Genomic DNA, 20,903 nt, shown 5'->3' on the forward strand with positions numbered 1-20,903 from the left:
CTTTTTAGATACGATAGCTTTAAAAAAATATTTTAACTCTAACACTTTTAAACTTATTAATTTATTAGTTTTACCGTCACAAAAGTTAATCCAATATTTTTTTTTTCAAAAAACTCACTTGCCACCCCTATTAATAAACATATTTGCCCAAAAAGAATTTTAAAGTTAAAAAAAAAAAAAAAAACACTCACTAACAAGAAAATACACTTACGATAAATTAGTATAAAAAATTGAACAGTTTAGTAGGAGTTAATTTTCATTTCACTTAATTTCTAAAATTCAGTCGCGATCATCGATGGGGGTTTCTACTCAGCAGGCAGCAAGCTGTGAGCTGGAACCATGGCGAGACCTCAGAGGGACGATCGTCATGGTAACCGGTGCATCCTCCGGCATAGGCTGGGAATTCTGTATCGACTTAGCCAAAGCCGGTTGCAGGATTATTGCTGCCGCCCGCCGAACAGACCGGCTCAAGGCTCTGTGCGATTCAATTAACAATTTGAAAATCGCTGGTACTCATCGGAGTCAAGGCAGGGACAACGACGTCCAAGCGGTGGCGGTGGAGCTCGACGTCAGCGCCGACGGTCCTACCATCAAAGCCTCTGTGCTAAAGGCTTGGGATGCTTTTGGCCGTATCGATGCCCTTATCAATAACGCCGGTATTAGAGGTAACTTCGGATTCTTTTTCATCTTTTCTCTCTGTGTCAGGTTTATTGTTTATGTGAGGCCCTCTGTGGTAGTTGTTTCACGCAGAGTAATTGGCCTAACATCAACTGTATCAAAGCTATGGTTAAGAGATCATTAATAAATTAGGATATGCTTCGGCCTAAAAACTAGTCTTTGTCATGTGTTTTACACTGAAAAATCAAAAATTTGATGTTAAATTGAATGATTTCTTTCAAATTCTTACAATGGATGTGAGATTCATAACCCTATTCGCCTAGGGTTTATTCGACCAAAACCATTTCCCAAACTGTCGAAGCTTTAGCAGCAACCTATTATGTTACCTGGTATGAAGTATAAAATAGGCATCACATTTCTCCATAAAGTTATAGAAATGCATCAATTTTTAGGCTATCCTGTTAGTTGGTATCAAGTAAACATTAGCCATTGCTTTTCTCTATAAGATTTTAGAAATACATCAATCTTGAGGTTAAACTGGGGGACAGTTTGATCTAGTTAGTAAAAACATGTCTTTTTGTTGAAAAAGAGAAAACTGTAACTTCAAGCACAATTTCATATTTATCAAGATTGGTTCTTCTCATTTTATTTATTGTTTTTTCGATTTAGGTCCTGTAAGAAATCCCTTAACCTTGTCAGAAGAAGAGTGGAATACAACTTTTAGAACAAATGTAACAGGATCTTGGTTGGTGTCAAAGTATGTTGGTCTACAAATGGTTGCTAATAATCAAGGAGGATCCATAATCAACATCTCTTCTACTGCTGGTCTTACACGTGGTCATCTACCTGGTGCTCTTGCGTATGCTTCTTCCAAATCTGCCCTTAACACCATGACAAAGGTAACAAAAAAACCAACTCCTATCAAATGTCCCTATTAATAAGTACTTACTTGAATCTTGATACAGGTAATGGCAATGGAATTGGGAAGCCACAAAATAAGGGTAAACTCCATATCTCCAGGGATTTTCAAATCTGAGATTACAGAGCAACTTCTGCAAAAGAAATGGCTGAAAAATGTGGTTGCAAAAACAATACCATTGAGAGAATTGGGTGTTACTGACCCAGGTTTGACTTCCTTGGTCAAGTATTTAATTCATGGTTCCTCAGATTATGTCACAGGTAACGTATTCATTGTTGATTCGGGATATACGTTACCAGGTTTACCTATTTATTCATCACTTTAAACATATTATTTATAAGATATTACTTTTTATAATTTAGTTTACTCTAATCAAAATCTATTTCAAAAGAACATGTAATTATTTTAAATGAACGCATATTTGTTATTGTATCCTACTTTCGTTTTCTATGTTATAGCGTTGCACCTTGAAAATCATTTGTAGTAAAACATGAACATGTTTTAATTTCATTTTTACCCCAAAGTTGATGGGTGGTAGTTATACTTTCGGTCACACCGTTAATTTTTATAAATGCATTTGATGCCAAAGAAATCATAAAATTGGTGGAGAAATAAAAAATAAGATTTTTTTGTGTGACTAGTTTCATACATAACTCACATTAGTTGTGAGAATCATGTATTATGCGGATTTATTTAAAAAAAATCAAATATAAATGTCTAAACGTTTAGAAAGTTTGATTTTATAAGGAAAATAAGAAAAATATTGATTTTTTGAAGTCTGAATTTATAAGGAAAATAAGAAAGATATTGAATTTTAGAAATTGAAAGGTTTTTTTCTCTTTTAAATTTAAATGAATAGTTTAAATAAATAAGCAAATGAAATAATTGGGATTTAGTTTAGAATTTTTAAAATTAGAAGGAAAGTTGCTTTAATGAAATTGGTATCTTTTTATTGTTATATTTATTACAATTATTACATTTAAATAGTATATGAAATTTAATAAAATTGAAAGAAAAAACATAAAATGACATGTGAAAAAAGTTTAGTTTAAAATAGCCTTAAAATTACATGTGATAAAATGAACGAATGTGTAATATATGATAATTGTATTTATTAAAGTAGATATTAGTTGGGGCTTCTAACATTATATTTGACAAAATGAATAAAGGTATGACATGTGATAATTTTTTATTTATTTATTAAGGTAGATATTAGTTGGGGATTATATATAGGGAAAAGGGAATATACATTACAACCTCACTTAAGCTTAGGTACCAAACCTCTTGAAAATACATTGTTTTACTATATAAAGATTACGGTTAATGGATTCACGATTAATACTTCAAGATGTAAATTCAAGATCGACACAATAGGGTTCAGGGTTTAGGTTTATGTTTAGGGTTTAGGGTTTCAAGATCGAAAATAAAATGACATGTGAAAAAAGTTTAGTTTAAAATAGCCTTAAAATTACATGTGATAAAATGAACGAAAGTGTAATATATGATAACTGTATTTATTAAAGTAGATATTAGTTAGGGCTTGTAACATTATATTTGACAAAATGAATAAAGGTATGACATGTGATAATTTTTTATTTATTTATTAAAGTAGATATTAGTTGGGGATTATATATAGGGAAAAGAGAATATACATTACAACCTTACTTAAGCTTAGGTACTAAACCTCTTGAAAATACATTGTTTTACTATATAAAGATTACGGTTAATGGATTCACGATTAATACTTCAAGATGTAAATTCAAGATCAACACAATAGGGTTTAGGGTTTAGGGTTTAGGGTTTCAAGATGTAAATTCAAGATCGACACAATAGGGTTTAGGGTTTAAGGTTAGGGTTTAGGGTTTAGCTTTAGTGTTTAGGGTTTAGGTTTAGGTTTAGGGTTTAGTAATGTTCACTTGGATGAAGTAATAAACGATAATTGAGGAAACAAAACGGAGATGATAAAACGATAATGAAAGAAAGAAATGTTATGGAGAATGATATATTTATCAAGTGAAACCAAACCGGGTATATTTAGCATGTTAAAACGACATATTTTAGAGATTTAGTACCTAAGCTTAGGTAGGGTTGTAATGTATATTCCCTATCCTCGCGTATATCTTTGACATCATTCCTAATTATTTCAAAGTAAATTACATTGTTATTAATGAAAGTAAACCTTAAGTTATTATTTTGGGAACATGAGTAATCTTAACCATCATAAATGATTTTTTTTTCTTCAAGATAACCATTGTTTTTAAGGTTTTGAAAAATATTCATTTTCTCCCTTTCTCCTGAATGCTTAATTACGAACTACTATTCATATTCTAGACTTTTTTTTCCTTCAAAAAATCTCTTTACTTATATCGTGTATATTTCATATCCCTTATGTTTGTTTAATTTTTTTTAGGTTTAAGTAAAAAAATATTTTTTTTTTATCGAAATTTTGGAATTGTTCGTCCGATTTCGGACTTGTTCTTGAAATTTTGAAGGGATTTTTTTTTTTTTTTTTTTTTTTTCCAAAATTCGAAAATTCAGTCTGGAATCCTAAAAGTTGGTCTAATTCTGAAATGTATATATTTTTTTTGTCAGAAAAGTGTTTTTTCTTTATTTTTGTTAAAAACAACTTTTTTGTTATTTTTTTTCAAATGCACATCAAAAAGCTCATTGTATCTTCAACAACAGAAAAACTTTTCAATATGTTTTTTTTTTTGAATATTTATATATGTTGTTTTAATTATAATTGGTAAAAAATAATGGAACTCATGCAATCATTGAAAAAGTTCATGGCTAGATCTTGTTAATTAACAAACTCTTTGAAAAAACTTGAGTTTGAAAAAGTTCATCCAATAACCTTTTCAAATTTCAAGAGTTTTTGGGTTGAAAAAACTTGTAAGAAGCTCATATTGTTGACACTCTAATGTCGACGTAGCAAGTCATTGGAGTTGTATATAACTTATCGGTATTGACAGTATCTATCAAAATTTTGTTGTTTGTTTGAGTCGCGTAAAATTATTCAAAAATGTTGTCGTATGTTTTCTTATGCAACATTCCACAAATGGTGCATTTGGATAAAAATTGGACCGACCGGTACAATCAATATTTCCTCGAGCATCAACATTTTATGATTGTTTAGAATAGGAGAATTGAAGATTGCTTATAATGAAAAAAAAATCCAAAAGAGAAATTGAGAGATTTCAAGAGAGAAAGGATCACCAGCAATAACTTACTCAACGTGTATGACAAGATGTTCCATGAAATCTAAGAATCTAGGATGAAATATTCTCTCAAATTGATAGAAGACTTGAACAATAGTTTGCTTTATGTAACATAAGTCATCCAGATAATGTAATACCCGAAAGAACGTCCATGAATATGTTATTGGTTCATATATATATATATATATATATATATATATATATATATATATATATATATATATATATATATATATATATCTTTTCTGAAACAAACATTCTTATAACAAGTGGAAGTAGTGGTTGCATAAACATGTAACAATCGCGACTTTTAAAATTATTATCGTAGATGTTTACACAATTCCCTATGTTTGATGCATACTCATCTAGAAACTTATGATTTTTTAACCATACACGAACTTTCTTAGGTGCTGTTTGTTTTTTCTGAGGCAAAATGTCTGCAGTCTGCGGACCACGTCTGTAGACCTCTGCAGTAGAACATGTGGACCAAACGTCTGCAGTCTAAAAAAAAAAGACTGTTTGTTTTTTTAACATCTGCGGACTACTAAAATAAACTGAAATCTAAATAAACTGATTTTTTTAAACTTCAAAATGATTTTTTAATATTTTTATGTATTTTTTATAAATAATTAACAAATCTAGATCAATTTTTATGTACTATTATATAAAAAATAAAAATAAAAACGCTATAAATTAACGTATATATTTGATAAAAACCAACAACTTAGATTGTAAAGTTATAACTAAACATTATAATTAGTGATCAAAGAATTTGATATATAAATGGATGGAAATAAACTTCGATTTTTTCAATTAAATCCATTAAAAATGTACCATAAATATTTTTCTTGAAAAATTGACGATACTACTTACAAAATTTGGCAAAAAATATAAGAATATATTATGATTTTTTTTCATATTTATATAAACAATTTCAACGACTATTATTGTAATAAATCTTATTTATAAATTTGTCAAAAATATCATATTTGTATTGTCGATCGTTTTTTTTTTAAGTTTTGTAATTTTTTTTTCAAATTGTGTATCATTAATAAAGTTGGAAAAAAAATATAAATTAAAAAAAACTTGAAAAAAATTAAGATATATATGTTTTTTTAGGCTAGAAGATGTTAGAAGACTATGGTCCACATCTGTGCCAAGAAGATGGCGCGCATACATTTTTAGGTCTACAGTCTTCAAAAAAACATACAGTCTACGAAGACTAATGTCTGCGCGTGGTCTGCGCGGCGCAGACAGAAGAGGCCACGCAGATCTACAGATAAAAAACAAACACTACCTTAATGTCATCCCTTTCAAAGTGCAATTTTCATTTTGTTTGGACATATTCATATTGTTTCCACATTAGGGTCTAAAAAGGCCAGATAAAATAAACTCAATGGCTTTCCTTGCGTTCATATTATTTTTCGTAATGCAATTTGTAATCATTTGTCTCTTATGATTGGCCGATAACCCATAACCATATTTTTTTTTCATAGTGTAATTCGTCAGTAACTTTTCGCTTATGATCGGTCAAAGACACATAAACAAATACCATCTTTCAATTTTTAAGGTTTAAATGTCATTTTTTCACTCAATATTTTGTGCAACATAATTATACATGGAATATCTTTATTTCATCAACTTATATGGTTATACACATGTGTATGAGTGTGCACGCCATCGTAACTCTACAATTTGAGACATGATTATATCATTGTATGTGTATATATGTATGTGTTTGTACATATAGCCATAAGCATAGAATACACACACACACACACACATATATATATATATATATATACATATATATATATATATATATATATATATATATATATATATATATATATATATATATATTCCATCTCGTGGTCCTGATTTGTGCATTATGACAGACAATAGTTAGTAAAAACAAAATAAACTAACCATATATATATATATATATATATATATATATATATATATATATATATATATATATATGCTTAGTTTATTTTGTTTTTACTAACTATTGTGTGCCATAATGCACAAATCAGGACCATGAGATGGAATAGAATGAAAGGTCTTGATCTGAAAGTCTATGATATTACAATAGAGTAACATGTACCATATAATCACACAAATTTCAGCACAAGGGCATTTTAGTCAATTAACATATATTAAAAAAAGGAAATTTTCGGATTTTTAGATAATTGATTTCTTTATTTTTAAAAATCTGAATATTTTAAATTAATTCAAATTTAAAAATCCGATTTTATTCTGTCAGAATGACAGAATGCCAACCATAAACTAGTAAATATATTTTCGATTTTATTCTTGCATCCAATGCAGATATTTTTGATAATTAACCTAATTTAAGAATTCTAAATATTATTCATATACATCCAAGTTTGGTCTATGATTTTATTCTTAATACACATCCGAAATAAAATACATATTCATACAAACTAATATCCTTATACATTTTAATATAGTTATACATATTCTAACAGAATATCATCAAAAATGAATAATATTCTTAAAAAATAGCATTCTTGAATATATAATTATTGAACAAATACACTTGATCTTCTTCAGTGGTTTATATAATCCACTTGATCTTCGCATATATACTTGTTGTTGAACTCGATTTCAAATATTTCTCTTGTATGATCAATATTGAATTCCTTCTCCATGCAATTCTGAAAGAATAAGATACATTAGTATTATCCGTTAAATAAATATACTTGTTGTTAACAAACATTCTCAAAGACATTCTAACAGAATGCATTTAAATAAATAAATTATGACAGAATACATTACAAAATGCACTTAAATACACTCTCGGTATGCATCTTTTCTTTCTGTTCCACATTAATGGCAACCTATTTAAAAACTACATAGAAAAAAAACATCAAAATCTAACAAAAACAATAATCAATTCTGAAAAAATATTATTCAAATTTCCAAGTCTTTCTCTTGTACGATCAATATTTGATTCCTTCTTGCATTCTGAAAGAATAACATGCATTACTAGTTATTATTACCAGATAAGGAAATATACTTGTTGTTAACAAACATTCTCAAAAACATTCTGACAGAATGGGATTATATAAATAAATTCTGACAAACTACGCACAAATCTATTCACACGTCATACTCAACTTCACATCATAATACAATAATTTCTTCTAAACAAAAAACACCAGTTGGGTTATTTTATACATTGACAGGGTGGAAAAGTAAAAATCAAACACCAATGGTATCATACTGGGAATTACGAGTTTAATAAAGCATAGATTCTTTAAAATCTTGATTTTTCAGACGATTTTAAAGTTTCTATATTGATTTCAAAAAATCAATTATGTGAAAATCAATTTCAACTCAAAAACCATAAAATGCATTCCACAATTATGCTAAACTATATTAAATGTTGTTTATGTTTTATCCATTGACAAACAAAGCTCCTGAATTGCTAAACTAGAAATAAGAGGCAGGAAATAAAACCTTAGATTGAACATTATAACCTCCTAAATGACTAAAAATAAGAATTCAGATTAAACCGTATACCTAAAAAAAATACATAGTTTGAAAGTAAGAACTCCAAATTTTCACCAATTCGGACTATAGAAAATACCTCCTGGAGCAAACTTCGAACTCAAAGAATTAGAGAAATCAGACCACTGATTCGGTATCCAGAAATCGGGAATAACAGAGATTAGGTAAGGGAGAAGTTAGAAATACATTTTTTTGTCTTCTTGATTCAAAAAGTGCATGGACCGATAAGTGAGGCTGTGAAATTTTTGAAATCGGATTAAAGAACTTTATCTGCTTATCTAGGGGTAATCGTTTCTTTACTCCTTGATTTCTCCAATCCGTGAAAAGTTATCTAGATGAAGAAGACGACCAGCGAGACAACAAAGATGTGGAGGAAGAAAATTGAAGAGGGCAATTGTAGGGTTTTTCTACAGATTTTGACTTTGACATCCCATATTTAAAGGGATAATAGACATACTAATTATCAACCATAATTAAATATGCAAAGATTACTATAATACCCTTAAATGATTTATTATTTCCTTAATTCTCATTGGTGCATACATGCATAAAATAGTTGCTAGAAACATTTGAACCTAGCTCTCTCTTTCCCTCTCTCTTTCTCTCTCTCTCTCTCTCTTTCTCTCTCTCTCTCTCTATATATATATATATATATATATATATATATATATATATATATATATATATATATATATATATATATATATATAGGACCATAAGGTTACCAAAGCTGCATATAACTTTTACAAATTCTGGTGGGATAAAACATAGAGTTTTGTTTGATGAATTGGGTAGGTTTTCTAAGGAATATAGATCAGACTTAAGTTTTTCTGGGAGACCCGCTGAGGGAACATGTGGGATTTAGTTTTCTATCATGGAACCATGTGCCAACTGAACTAAGGGATAAACTATGGTCGTAAATAATGGTAAGCATTTACTTTTTTTTGTAGTTGCATTTGTAATTTTATCGTTATTATACGTACTGTAAGAACCGAGATTTTTTGGTTAATTATGTTGTAGAATCTTTGTTAGGTGTGTCAAACCCAACAAATAAAGGGATACAACTGACTCCAAATACACTGCTTTAATGCACTAAAAAGTAGTACAAGGCAAGCAGGGTCGAACCACAGAGACACAGGACAAAAGTCTATACCTCTTTACGCAAGGTACTTTGGTCACAAAGGGGGATTTGTTTGCAAAAGTAAATAACTAAATAACAATCTACTTTAAAAGCATGCACAAAATGAAATAGATTTGTAAACAAATTGATTGAATGGTTCTAGTTGTAGTTCTCAATGTTGTTGTTCAACTTGATTATGATTTGATGTAATTCAAGATTGCTATTCTATGTTGGTACTGAAAGATATTAACACGCTCTAATAACTCTCGCTTGCCAAATTATCTAACCAAAACACGCTCTTTGATTAGACCTAGCTTTACTAATTCAACCTAAACACGCTCTTAGATTGTATTGAAAAACTGCATTAAGTTTTGTACAAGCTTCCCAACAATGTTCATTTCTTCTCATACGCTCGGAAGTGTGAAAACATGTGATATATGTTTTACAATAAGAAAACTTATTGCTTGTTACCAATTATTAACTCAATAGAACGATTAGGTGCCCTAAAAGTTAATTAACTGCACAAAAATTCAATTCATGAAAGTGGCCAATCAAACACAAATCAAATTCAAGGATTCTAGTTTAAACAAAAACATAATCACTAGAAAAGAATCACAAATCAAACATACAATCATATGCTTCAAGTCAAGCAATCAACATTTTTTTGAACAAGAACTAGAAATTAGGGTTTCTTAGCCACACATGGCTAAGAACAAATCAAACAAGAAAAATGATGGAATTGAAATGTTTAATGCTTACAAAAATGAAATCAAAGTGTTTGCAATGTTAGGTCTTCTCAAAAGCTCCAAGAATTCTCCCAAAATTGCCCTGGATCGCCAGAAACTGCTCCCAAAACCGTTCTGTCCTTCAAAATGACGTCTCCTCCTCTTTTATTAAAGTTCACGTGACTTGCCATAAGGCCATGCGTTTTTAGCATGGCCATGCCTTTTGCCCATGTGTTTTTGGCATGGCCATTTGTCTTGACCATGTGTTTTTGGCATGGCCCATGCTTTTTGCTAAAATTCCAAAAAGTCTTCACTGTTGGCTCCATCTTTAGTCCAGCTTCACCACGCGTCATGTTGCTCAAATATGAGATGATAAAGGACAAACACGACCCGTGTCAAAGTGACAAGAACCGCGTTTCAACCGTAATCCTTTGCTATGAAGATAATGCAACAACGACTCGGGTTATGTCTTCATGCTTTCCTCTATGGAATGACCGGTTCATCTTCTCTGCATGCTCCAAAGTTCCAAGAATCCAAGCTCCATGCATCCATGCATCCAAGCTCCACGTTCCATGCTCCATAATGCCTGCAAAATAAATCAAAAATAATGAAGTACCAGACATTTTTAATGAAATATGCAACTACCCTAATAATCAACTAAATGCAAGAATTATGAAGTAGAATGCTATAAAAAGACGGAAATAAACATGCAAAATAGGTGCATAAAATGCACCTATTAATCTTATTTTGATGCTAAGAGCACTTTGGTCATTTTTATGATATTAAGACTTATGAAATGCTTTTGGTTATGTTATATGCATTTATCAAGTGTTATGAAGCTATTAGAGTATGATGTTGTGTTTTAGAACAGAATGGAATTGGTAAATGCAAATATGGAATGGACAGGCATTGACAAAGAAATGGAATGGTTCATCCTCCGCTGTAAGTCATAGGCAATGTACTTTGATTCCGAAACACAACGTATGGGTGCCACGACACGGTGGGAAAGTATGTTGCTATGAAGATTGGTTGCCACGACCTGGAAAAGGGGAAACAATATGTTCATTTAACCTACCGCGACACTATGAGGTCTTTTCCGCGGTGCGGTTTCAAACATGATTAAATCCAAAGTAGAGCTTATTTGTTCACAAATGCACACCAAAACCCTACACACACACACACACACACACAGAGAGAAAGAGAAAGAGAGAAAAGAGGAGGAGGAGGAGGTCCGACGATATTGAGTTCTAGAAGGCATCAAGGGACAATTTTTCTTGCTTTAGACAAGGTGAGTTCCTCTCAAGCTCTTGTAGTATCATGCATTCATTTTGTAGTTTTAGTTCATAAAAGTGCTTTGCATTTAGGTTTAAACTCATGCATTTTGCATATTTTTCGGGATTTTTCATGATGCAATTCCATTCACACACTTTTATGATATTTCAGGGACTTTTTGAAGGTTGGAAATCGTTGGAGGAAGTTTAAAAGAACTGGAGACAGAGTTATAGAAGTTTTGGAGCTCAGAAGAAGGATAATGTAAGATTTGGCTTCTTAGAAGTTTACACGGCCGTGTAAATGCTCCCCTTTAATTTACACGGGACGTGTAAACGTACATGCAAGGGCAGTCTACTTCGAAGACCTTGAAAGATTAAGCATTCTACTTCTATTGTTTACACGGCCGTGTAAATGGCACCCTTTAATTTACACGGGCCGTGTAAACGTCTCGACAGTTTTAAAGTGGTTTTGTCTTCTTATAATGGGGACAATCGGTTTTGTGAGAGAGAGGTCGGATTTTTGGGAGAAAAGAAGGCGATTTTCAGAACTTTTGCAAGTAGATTAACACTTGGAAACACTTTAATTTCCTTTTTGTAAGTCAATTTGAAGTTTAAACTTGTTTGATTTGTAGTTCAACCTAGACATGTGTGGTTGATTTCATTATCATTTCCGAATCTGAATTCTTAAGTATGTGTTGTTAGGTTGTAACTTGAATTTGACTTGTGTTTAACATCTAGTAATCTTTGATTTGATCTTAATCATATGTTTGGTTGGTTCTCTTTTTCACTTGATCAATGAATTAGGGTTCTAGTCAATCTAGTTAATCAAATTATGAAATTCGTATATGTTTTATGATTTGATGTTAGTAACACACACTTACTTGGTTGTAATTAGATCAAAATTAGTGTAATCAAAGATTAAATGTCTATATTCCCAAGCTTAAGAGGAATGTTAAACATTGTTGGTAATTAGTGCAAGAACTTAATGTCATTTAATGATTTGATGCAAGAGCTTATTTGAATTGAATCAATTAAATGAATTTTTATTTGAAGAGCTTGTTTTGAATAAAATACTTTTGCCAATTTTAGAGTTTATTAATATCCAACTTACCAACCTAGATTGAACATGAGTTATAATCATATACATCTTTCAACATAATACATGTATAAGAGTCAGAATCAGAAATGTACTTCTTTTATTGCGTTTGTTATCAATCTTTCTTATTTATGAAGTTTAATTCAAGCTTAAACACAATCCCCCATTTTAATACTATTTGTATTATGTGTGAAAATATGGCAAGATAAGAAGTCCTGTATTCCTGTGGACCGACCATGCTTACTCTATACTATTTTTAGTATTAGAAATAGCAGTGATTTGAGTTTTATTAATATTATTTTATCCCATCATTTGTTGGTTTGACCACCAAACAAATTGGCGCCGTTGCCGGGGATACGGTAGTACTAATTGTTTATGCCAAGATCTTTTCGCACAGGTACACCTTTACCAGTTGATTTGGAGATAGAAAAATCTGCTAAACAGAGAAGGAAGCAAGCCAGACTTTTAAAGAAACAACAACAATCCGGAGCTTCTTCATCAAATCCATCAACTACATCCTCTCCAACATCCAAAAGTATCACCCCACCATCTTCACCTACTCCTACCATGGCAGACAACCATGGAGGAAATCAAAATCCTCCACATCCACCACCTGAACAAACCTTTAGATAATGGGCCACTCAAGATGTCACCCAACAACCTTTGTGCATAAATTACCCTGCACCAATCAACTTTGAACTCACGTCTGGACTCATCCATTTGTTACCCTCATTCTGTGGTCTTGAGAATGAAGACCCACATAAATTCCTTAAGGAATTTCATGTTGTTTGTGTGGGTATGAAGTCACAGAAGATTAAATCAAGTTAAGGGCATTCCCCTTTGCTTTACAAGATTCAGCCAAGGAGTGGTTGTATGACTTACCACCGGGGTCAGTCACAACATGGAATGAACTTGCAAGGATGTTTCTGGATAAATATTTTCCCGAAATGAGAGCTTCAGCTTTACGTAGAGAGATAATTGGCATCAAGCAACAAAAGAGAGAAACCTTGCATACTTATTGGGAACGGTTCAAGAAATTGTGCTCAAGATGTCCACAACATGGGATTACAGAATATCAGTTGCTGCAGTATTTTTGTGAAGGAATGTCATCTTGGGATAGGAGATTACTCAATGCATCAAGTGGTGGATCTATAGCTGATAAGACTCCAACAGAAATCAGAGTTCTTATAAAAAACATGGCAGAAGAGTCCAAGCATACAGTCCAAGAAGAAGAGTGGTACAGTGATGCACCAAGGGGGGTGAAAGAAATTTCTACTCCAAAAATTGAAAGTCAACTTTCTGAGTTGACTAAGGTAGTAATGATGCTTGCAAAAGACAAGGGCGTGCAACCACCAACAGTTAGACCTTGTGGCATTTGTACACAAGTTGGACATCCCACTGACATGTGCCCCATGTTACAAGAAGATGTAGAGCCAGTTCAAGCTATGGGATTTTCAAGTCAACAACAAGGAAACTTCCAGCCAAGAAGCAATCCAAATTGGCATCAACCTAATACCAATTTTCAGCCTAGACCACCACCTTATCAACCAAGACCCCCATTTCAAAATCAAATGCATCACCAACAAAATTATCAACCACATTTCTAGCCAACTCAACCTCCTCATCAATCTCAACAACAACCTCCTCAACAAGCGGGTTCATCAAGTATGCCTTTAGAGGACATAGTGAAAAGTTTGGCAACTAGTACACAAGTTTTCCAACAAGAGACAAAAGCAAGCATAAAGAACTTAGAGAAACAAGTTTCACAGCTTGCTATTTCCATAAGCAAACTAGAATCTCAAGGAATGTTGCCTGCCCAAACTGAAGCAAACCCAAGGCACAATGTATGTGCCATCACATTGAGAAGCGGGAAGAGTTATGATGGTCCAAAATTGTCGGTTGATCAAAAGGAAGAAGAAATAGTAGTTGAAGAGACGACCAAAGAAGAGAAGGAGGAAGAGAAAACAATTGAAAAGAGGCCCTTCATCAGTGAGTCTAAAGCCACACCTGCTTCATTTCCCGAAAGATTAAAGAGCACGAAGAAAGAAAGGGAGGAGAATGAGATCATGCAAATGTTCAAGAGAGTTCAAATCAATGTTCCACTCCTCGAGGTCATCAAGCAGGCACCTAGATACGCAAGGTTCCTTAAGGATCTTTGTGTATCTAAAAAGAAATTAAAAGTAAATCAAGTCGTAACGGTTGGGGAGCATGTATCTGCGGTTTTGCAAAAGAGGATGCCCCCGAAGTGCAAGGATCCCGGTGTCTTTACCGTGCCTTGCAAGTTGGGAAATATTTATATACCCCGAGCTATGCTTGATCTAGGTGCATCCGTAAATGTCCTACCATATTCTCTTTTCAAATCAATTGGTGTAGGAACATTGAGCAAAACCGGTGTGATCATCCAACTTGCTGACCGGTCTTTGGTACACCCAAAGGGAGTATTAGAGAACGTGTTAGTGCAAGTCGATGAATTGTCTTCCCGGCTGATTTTTATGTCTTAGATATGGGAGATGATGACTCTCCAAGTTCAAGTTCCATACTTTTGGATAGACCTTTTCTTAAAACTTCTAAAACAAAAATCGATGTCTACAATGGAACTTTGAGTATGGAATTTGATGGTGAAGTTATCAACTTCAATGTGCATGAAGCAAAAAACACTCCTTTTGATGTTCAATCTGTTAATTTTGTTAATTTGAACAATCCCTCAACAAAAAACGGTTTGTACTTGTCTAACAATGAATTTCTAGAATTAGTTTTGTCACGGAAACTAGACAGGGACAAAGCCAAAGAGCTTGCAAAGAAGTTTGATATGGATAATGAAGTGTTGGAGATTTTAGAGTTTATTGATGACAAGAAGCATGTGAGGAGTGATGATATGTTATAGAGGCCCACGTATCCAGACTGAAGCACAAATAGTTGGGGTCCAAGTCGAGCCAACGACATTAAAAAGGGGCGGCTAACCGGGAGGCAACCCGGGGATATTTTTGTCATTTTGTATATTTTCATTGTATTTTCTTTGTTTTCAAACTTCCAAGTTGTTTTTCATACTAAAAGAGGGTTAAAAATCATTTTTCGGGCAGTAGAGGTTTAGCGGGTTACAATTTCAAAAAGTGAAAAAAATCAAATTTTTTGGCCTTCACAGAAGTTTACACGGCCGTGTAAAACTATGCCTTTCATTTACACAGGACGTGTAAACGATTAAACACGGTATATATGATTCAGGGATTTACACGGCCGTGTAAATCCTCCCCTTTGATTTACACGGGCTGTGTAAACGCAAAAACAGGGCTGAACGATTTTAAGGTCAAATCTCGATTTTTCTAACTCATTCTTCACTCAATACCTGCGATTGCCTCTCTCCCTACTGCCCCCTTCGAAAAAACCCTTCCAAATACTCAATCTTCCTCAATTTTGCATCAAAAATCAAACTCCAAGGTATGAAATTCTTCTCTTTTCTTCATCTTCTTTATCTTTCACATCTATTTCAACCTCTCATGGCCGATTTTGGGGTTTTTGAGCAAAACCCTAGAATTTTTGAACTTCAAAATTTCGACCTAATGATTGAAATTTCTTGTAGGATAAGCTTGGGGATAGCTTGGGGAAGCATTGGATATCATCTTACCACCATTATCAAGCACAAATTGGTATAATTGTTCCAAACTCTTACTTTGTGCATTTAGATAGAACCTCATTTCTTTTTTGGGTGATTTTTTGGTGAGACTTGCTAGTTCTTGTGCTTCAATTATCTTAATTGTGTGCAACTCTTTGTTGATTCATTTGGGTAATGGCTTCCCGGGGTAAAAGACCTAGAATTGGAACTTCACAGGATGAACAAGACCCACACCCCATGGACAACCCTTATGAATTTGGTCTAATTTTTTAGACCAATAGACAGGAGATATTGTATGCAAATCTTGTTACAAGAACAATGGGTGCTCAAAAATTTGTGGACATCCAAGCCCTCAAAGATTTACATATCTATAAGGGTGTCCACAAGCTCTTTAAAAACATAGGATGGGGGGGGGGGTCTTTTGAATCTTCATGCAGTTAGTTACCAAACACCGATGTTGGAACTTTTGTCTTCCATTACCTTTGACTATCAAACTCATCTCCTGACTTTCCGTTTGCTTAATCAAACCCATCAGTTTCATGCTGACATTCTCTGTGATATGATTGGTGCTCCCAAAGCAAAAAGGGATGTATACACAGCAAATGGAAGAAAAAATATCATTTTTGAGCAAAACTGTACAAATTTTTGGAGAAACATTTCTTGTGAGTATGATTATCAGTCAGGCACAGCCAAAGCTTCTAGCATTATCCATCTGGTCTTGAAAGTCACCCACCGGATCATTGCTTCTCTCTTATTCCCTCAAGAAGAGATTAGCAAGGCTAATAAGAAAGAGCTAGAAGTCTTGTGGTGTATGATTCATAAGCCTACTGAAGTCCCTCATTTTGGGTGTTGGGTTATTCAAAAAATGCTCAGAAGTGCTACGAGCCATGGTGGGCAGCTACATTGTGGAGGCATGGTTTCTGTTATTGCTGAGCATCTTGGCCTCCATTTACCCAACAACCCAACAAACATAGTCATGGGCCGTATTCGTCTATCCATTGATGTTTTGGAAACAATGCATCTCTTCCACCGCCTTCTCACTAGGGATGTTCATTGGACAGTAGATGAGAAAGAGTATCTACGCATAGACTGCAGAAACAAGAAGATACTCAATTTAGCCAATGACATTCCATCAACCACTTGGAAGCTCATATCCAATTTAGGTGTTACAGTAGATCATAGTCCTCCACCCTCTCCTCCTCCTGCTCCTACTGCTGGTGCCTCTAGTTCATCTCGCCCCACTTCTTCTTCTGAACACAATCTTTATATGGGTGAGTTTGCACGTTTGAACCACCGTTACACCAGTATACAGTAGGAAGTCGGAGAAATTTATACGGGTGTCGCTGAAATCACTTCTGATTTTCAAGACTACCGTAACTTGCAAGAAGAGCATTGGGCCCAACAAGAGTTGCGGTGGGCTGAACAGGATCAAAGATGGGCCGCTCAAGAGCAGCACAACCGCAACATTCATCACCTGCTGAGCGATATTCATAGAGTTCTTGTCCTCCCTACATAGCCACAGCCACCATCAACATCTCAACCCCAATGGCCGCCCTACTATCCTGCAGATTATCCTTCACAGTTCCCTCCATATCAACCGCCCGGTCCTCAATAGGACAGCTATGCCTCTCTCCAAGCATCAAGGACGATGCTTATTTTAAGCTTGGGGAGGGGCATCCATCCATGCATTATCCCGTTGCATGTAGGTTGCATGTAAATTTTGTACATATTGCATTGCATTGCATTATTTTTCTTTGTCATTTAAAAAAAAAAAAGTAAAAGTAAATTTTTTTTGATCCAATTCCAAGCAGCCAAATCTTCTCAAAACAATTGAGATGGTAAGTGAGTTGTGTGCCTTGAGATTTTACTTGCTCTTTTTATTGAAAAATCTAAAAGCAAGTTAATCACACACGAGCACATCTCCCGAAGCTACTTGTGCAAAACAGAAAGTGAGAAGATTGTCAACACTGGAGCATAACAGCAGGTATGAGTCGATTCTTTGGGACATATGACCGATCTTATGAGTAGTAATTCTCAATTGAACTTAAAATGCCAAATTCAAAAGTTCATAAAAAGAATGCAAAATCTCAATGTCCCGCCTTCCAACGCTCTTAAAAGTCCTTTCTACTTATTCCCTTTTATATACCCTGCTTGAGGACATAGCTTTCAACTATACTTATGGGTTTTTGCATGTTAACATTTAGTCCCCCGAAAAATGTCTAGAAGTCACTCACGGTAATAGACCGTGAGATGTCCCATAACAGAAAAGTCAAGGACGAAAATATAAAGAAATCGGCCAAATAAATAAATAAATTAAGTGTTATGTGTTAACTTAGTTATTTGTATTTAAATAATAATAGAAATAGATCTTATAAAAAAAATATTATTAAGTTAATCTGTGACCTTTGAGATTCGAACAAGTAAACTCTGAGGGGTGTTTTACACATAATCGCCTAAAGCTAAATTGTTTGGGACTGATTGAGTTGAAAATTCGTTACACAGGTTCCATAGAAAGTCATGAACTTAATAATAGCAAATAAAGCTAATTTGTGGCCTTTGAGGTTCGGGCAAGTAAACCCGAGGGATCTCTTTAAATCTAGCACACTAAGGTCATTTGATTTGGATGTGTTGGTTGAAAGCCTGTTACACGGATTTCAAAGAAAGCCATGAGCTTTATTTGTAAAAAAATGTAATTAGAAAGTTTGTACATAGTTGTGTTTATAGTTTAATTAGATGTTGTGTTTAGGAAAAATACTTGGCTGTCAAAAGATTCCCTTGGACTTGGATTTGAATTTATGACATTGGACTGAATGTTAATTACTTCGACTGGTGTAAGTGGTTTGAAGTTTGTAACCAATCTGGATAAATATTAGGGAATTTTTAGAAAATATTTTTCAGAAAAAGATTGTTGTTAACCAACAAATAGCTGGAATCGGACATTGCTATATTTTTATGAAACAAAGATGGTTGAGCATGTTTTGTCACATATAATTTCACGAGAGTAAGACCATAATTTGTTCCAAGAATTGACTTGATGATATCGAAAAGGAATAAGTGTTGCTATCTTTGATTCTGTTGAGTTGTACTAGGGAGTGGCTAAAGTCTTGTCTCTATTATCATATAATATATTGAGATTAAAGCCAAGTTAACTTAAGGCATGGCAAATACATTCTCAATTATGGTATAAAACAGGGTAATTGGGTTGGATCTTTTCATGTTTGTTTTAATTTCATGCATTAAGTTTCAAATAGTTTTAACTTTAATTTCTTTTCTTCTATTTTATTTTATTTTCTCCGGTTTAAATTCCTTGTTCTTTCTTGAGGACAAGAAAGGTTCAAGCTTGGGGAGATTTGTTAGGTGCATTTCATGCATTCATTTTGTAGTTTTAGTTCATAAAAGTGCATTGCATTTAGGTTTAAACTCATGCATTTTGCATATTTTTCGGGATTTTTCATGATGCAATTCCATTCACACACTTTTATGATATTTCAGCTTTTTGAAGGTTGGAAATCGTTGGAGGAAGTTTAAAAGAACTGGAGACAGAGTTACAGAAGTTTTGGAGCTCAGAAGAAGGAGAATGTAAGATTTGGCTTCTCAGAAGTTTACACGACCGTGTAAATGCTCCCCTTTAATTGACACGGGCCGTGTAAACGTACATGCAAGGGCAGTCTACTTCGAAGACCTTGAAAGATTAAGCATTCTACTTCTATTGTTTACACGGCCGTGTAAATGGCACCCTTTAATTTACACGGGCCGTGTAAACGTCTCGACAATTTTAAAGTGGTTTTGTCTTCTTATAATGGGGACAATCAGTTTTGTGAGAGAGAGGTCGGATTGTTGGGAGAAAAGAAGGCGATTTTCAGAACTTTTGCAAGTAGATTAACACTTGGAAACACTTTAATTTCCTTTTTGTAAGTCAATTTGAAGTTTAAACTTGTTTGATTTGTAGTTCAACCTAGACATGTGTGGTTGATTTCATTATCATTTCCGAATCTGAATTCTTAAGTATGTGTTGTTAGGTTGTAACTTGAATTTGACTTGTGTTTAACATCTAGTAATCTTTGATTTGATCTTAATTATATGTTTGGTTGGTTCTCTTTTTCACTTGATTAATGAATTAGGGTTCTAGTCAATCTAGTTAATCAAATTATGAAATTCGTATATGTTTTATGATTTGATGTTAGTAACACACACTTACTTGGTTGTAATTAGATCAAAATTAGTGTAATCAAAGATTAAATGTCTATATTCCCAAGTTTAAGAGGAATGTTAAACATTGTTGGTAATTAGTGCAAGAACTTAATGTCATTTAATGATTTGATGCAAGAGCTTATTTGAATTGAATCAATTAAATGAAGTTTTATTTGAAGAGCTTGTTTTGAATAAAATATTTTTGCCAATTTGGATATTAGAGTTTATTAATATCCAACTTACCAACCTAGATTGAACATGAGTTATAATCATATTACATCTTTCAACATAATACATGTATAAGAGTCAGAATCGGAAATGTACTTCTTTTATTGCGTTTGTTATCAATCTTTCTTATTTATGAAGTTTAATTCAAGCTCAAACACAATCCCCCATTTTAATACTATTTGTATTATGTGTGAAAATATGGCAAGATAAAAAGTCCTGTATTCCTGTGGACCGACCCTGCTTACTCTATACTATTTTTAGTATTAGAAATACCAGTGATTTGAGTTTTATTAATATTATTTTATCCCATCATTTGTTGGTTTGACCACCAAACATTTTCTCCATTTTTCAAGATTTCGTAAGCTTT

At 33.2% G+C, this 20,903-nt stretch overlaps 2 protein-coding genes across 2 annotated transcripts; both read left to right on the forward strand.

Annotated features, from left to right (window-relative positions):
* The first annotated feature begins 256 nt into the window (after nucleotides 1–256).
* On the forward strand, nucleotides 257–1,987 carry LOC111891748 (uncharacterized). The gene is made up of 3 exons (XM_023887815.3): nucleotides 257–665; nucleotides 1,288–1,517; nucleotides 1,584–1,987. The coding sequence occupies exons 1-3, from the start codon at nucleotides 296–298 to the stop codon at nucleotides 1,860–1,862; spliced, it is 879 nt and encodes a 292-aa protein (XP_023743583.1). The 5' UTR covers nucleotides 257–295; the 3' UTR covers nucleotides 1,863–1,987.
* A 12,187-nt stretch (nucleotides 1,988–14,174) lies between these two features.
* On the forward strand, nucleotides 14,175–15,008 carry LOC111891727 (uncharacterized). The gene has a single exon (XM_023887797.1). The coding sequence runs from the start codon at nucleotides 14,175–14,177 to the stop codon at nucleotides 15,006–15,008; it is 834 nt and encodes a 277-aa protein (XP_023743565.1).
* The last annotated feature ends 5,895 nt before the right edge of the window (nucleotides 15,009–20,903 follow it).

This window comes from Lactuca sativa, chromosome 5 (assembly GCF_002870075.4).
Source record: "Lactuca sativa cultivar Salinas chromosome 5, Lsat_Salinas_v11, whole genome shotgun sequence".
NCBI classification, from domain to species: Eukaryota; Viridiplantae; Streptophyta; class Magnoliopsida; order Asterales; family Asteraceae; genus Lactuca; species Lactuca sativa.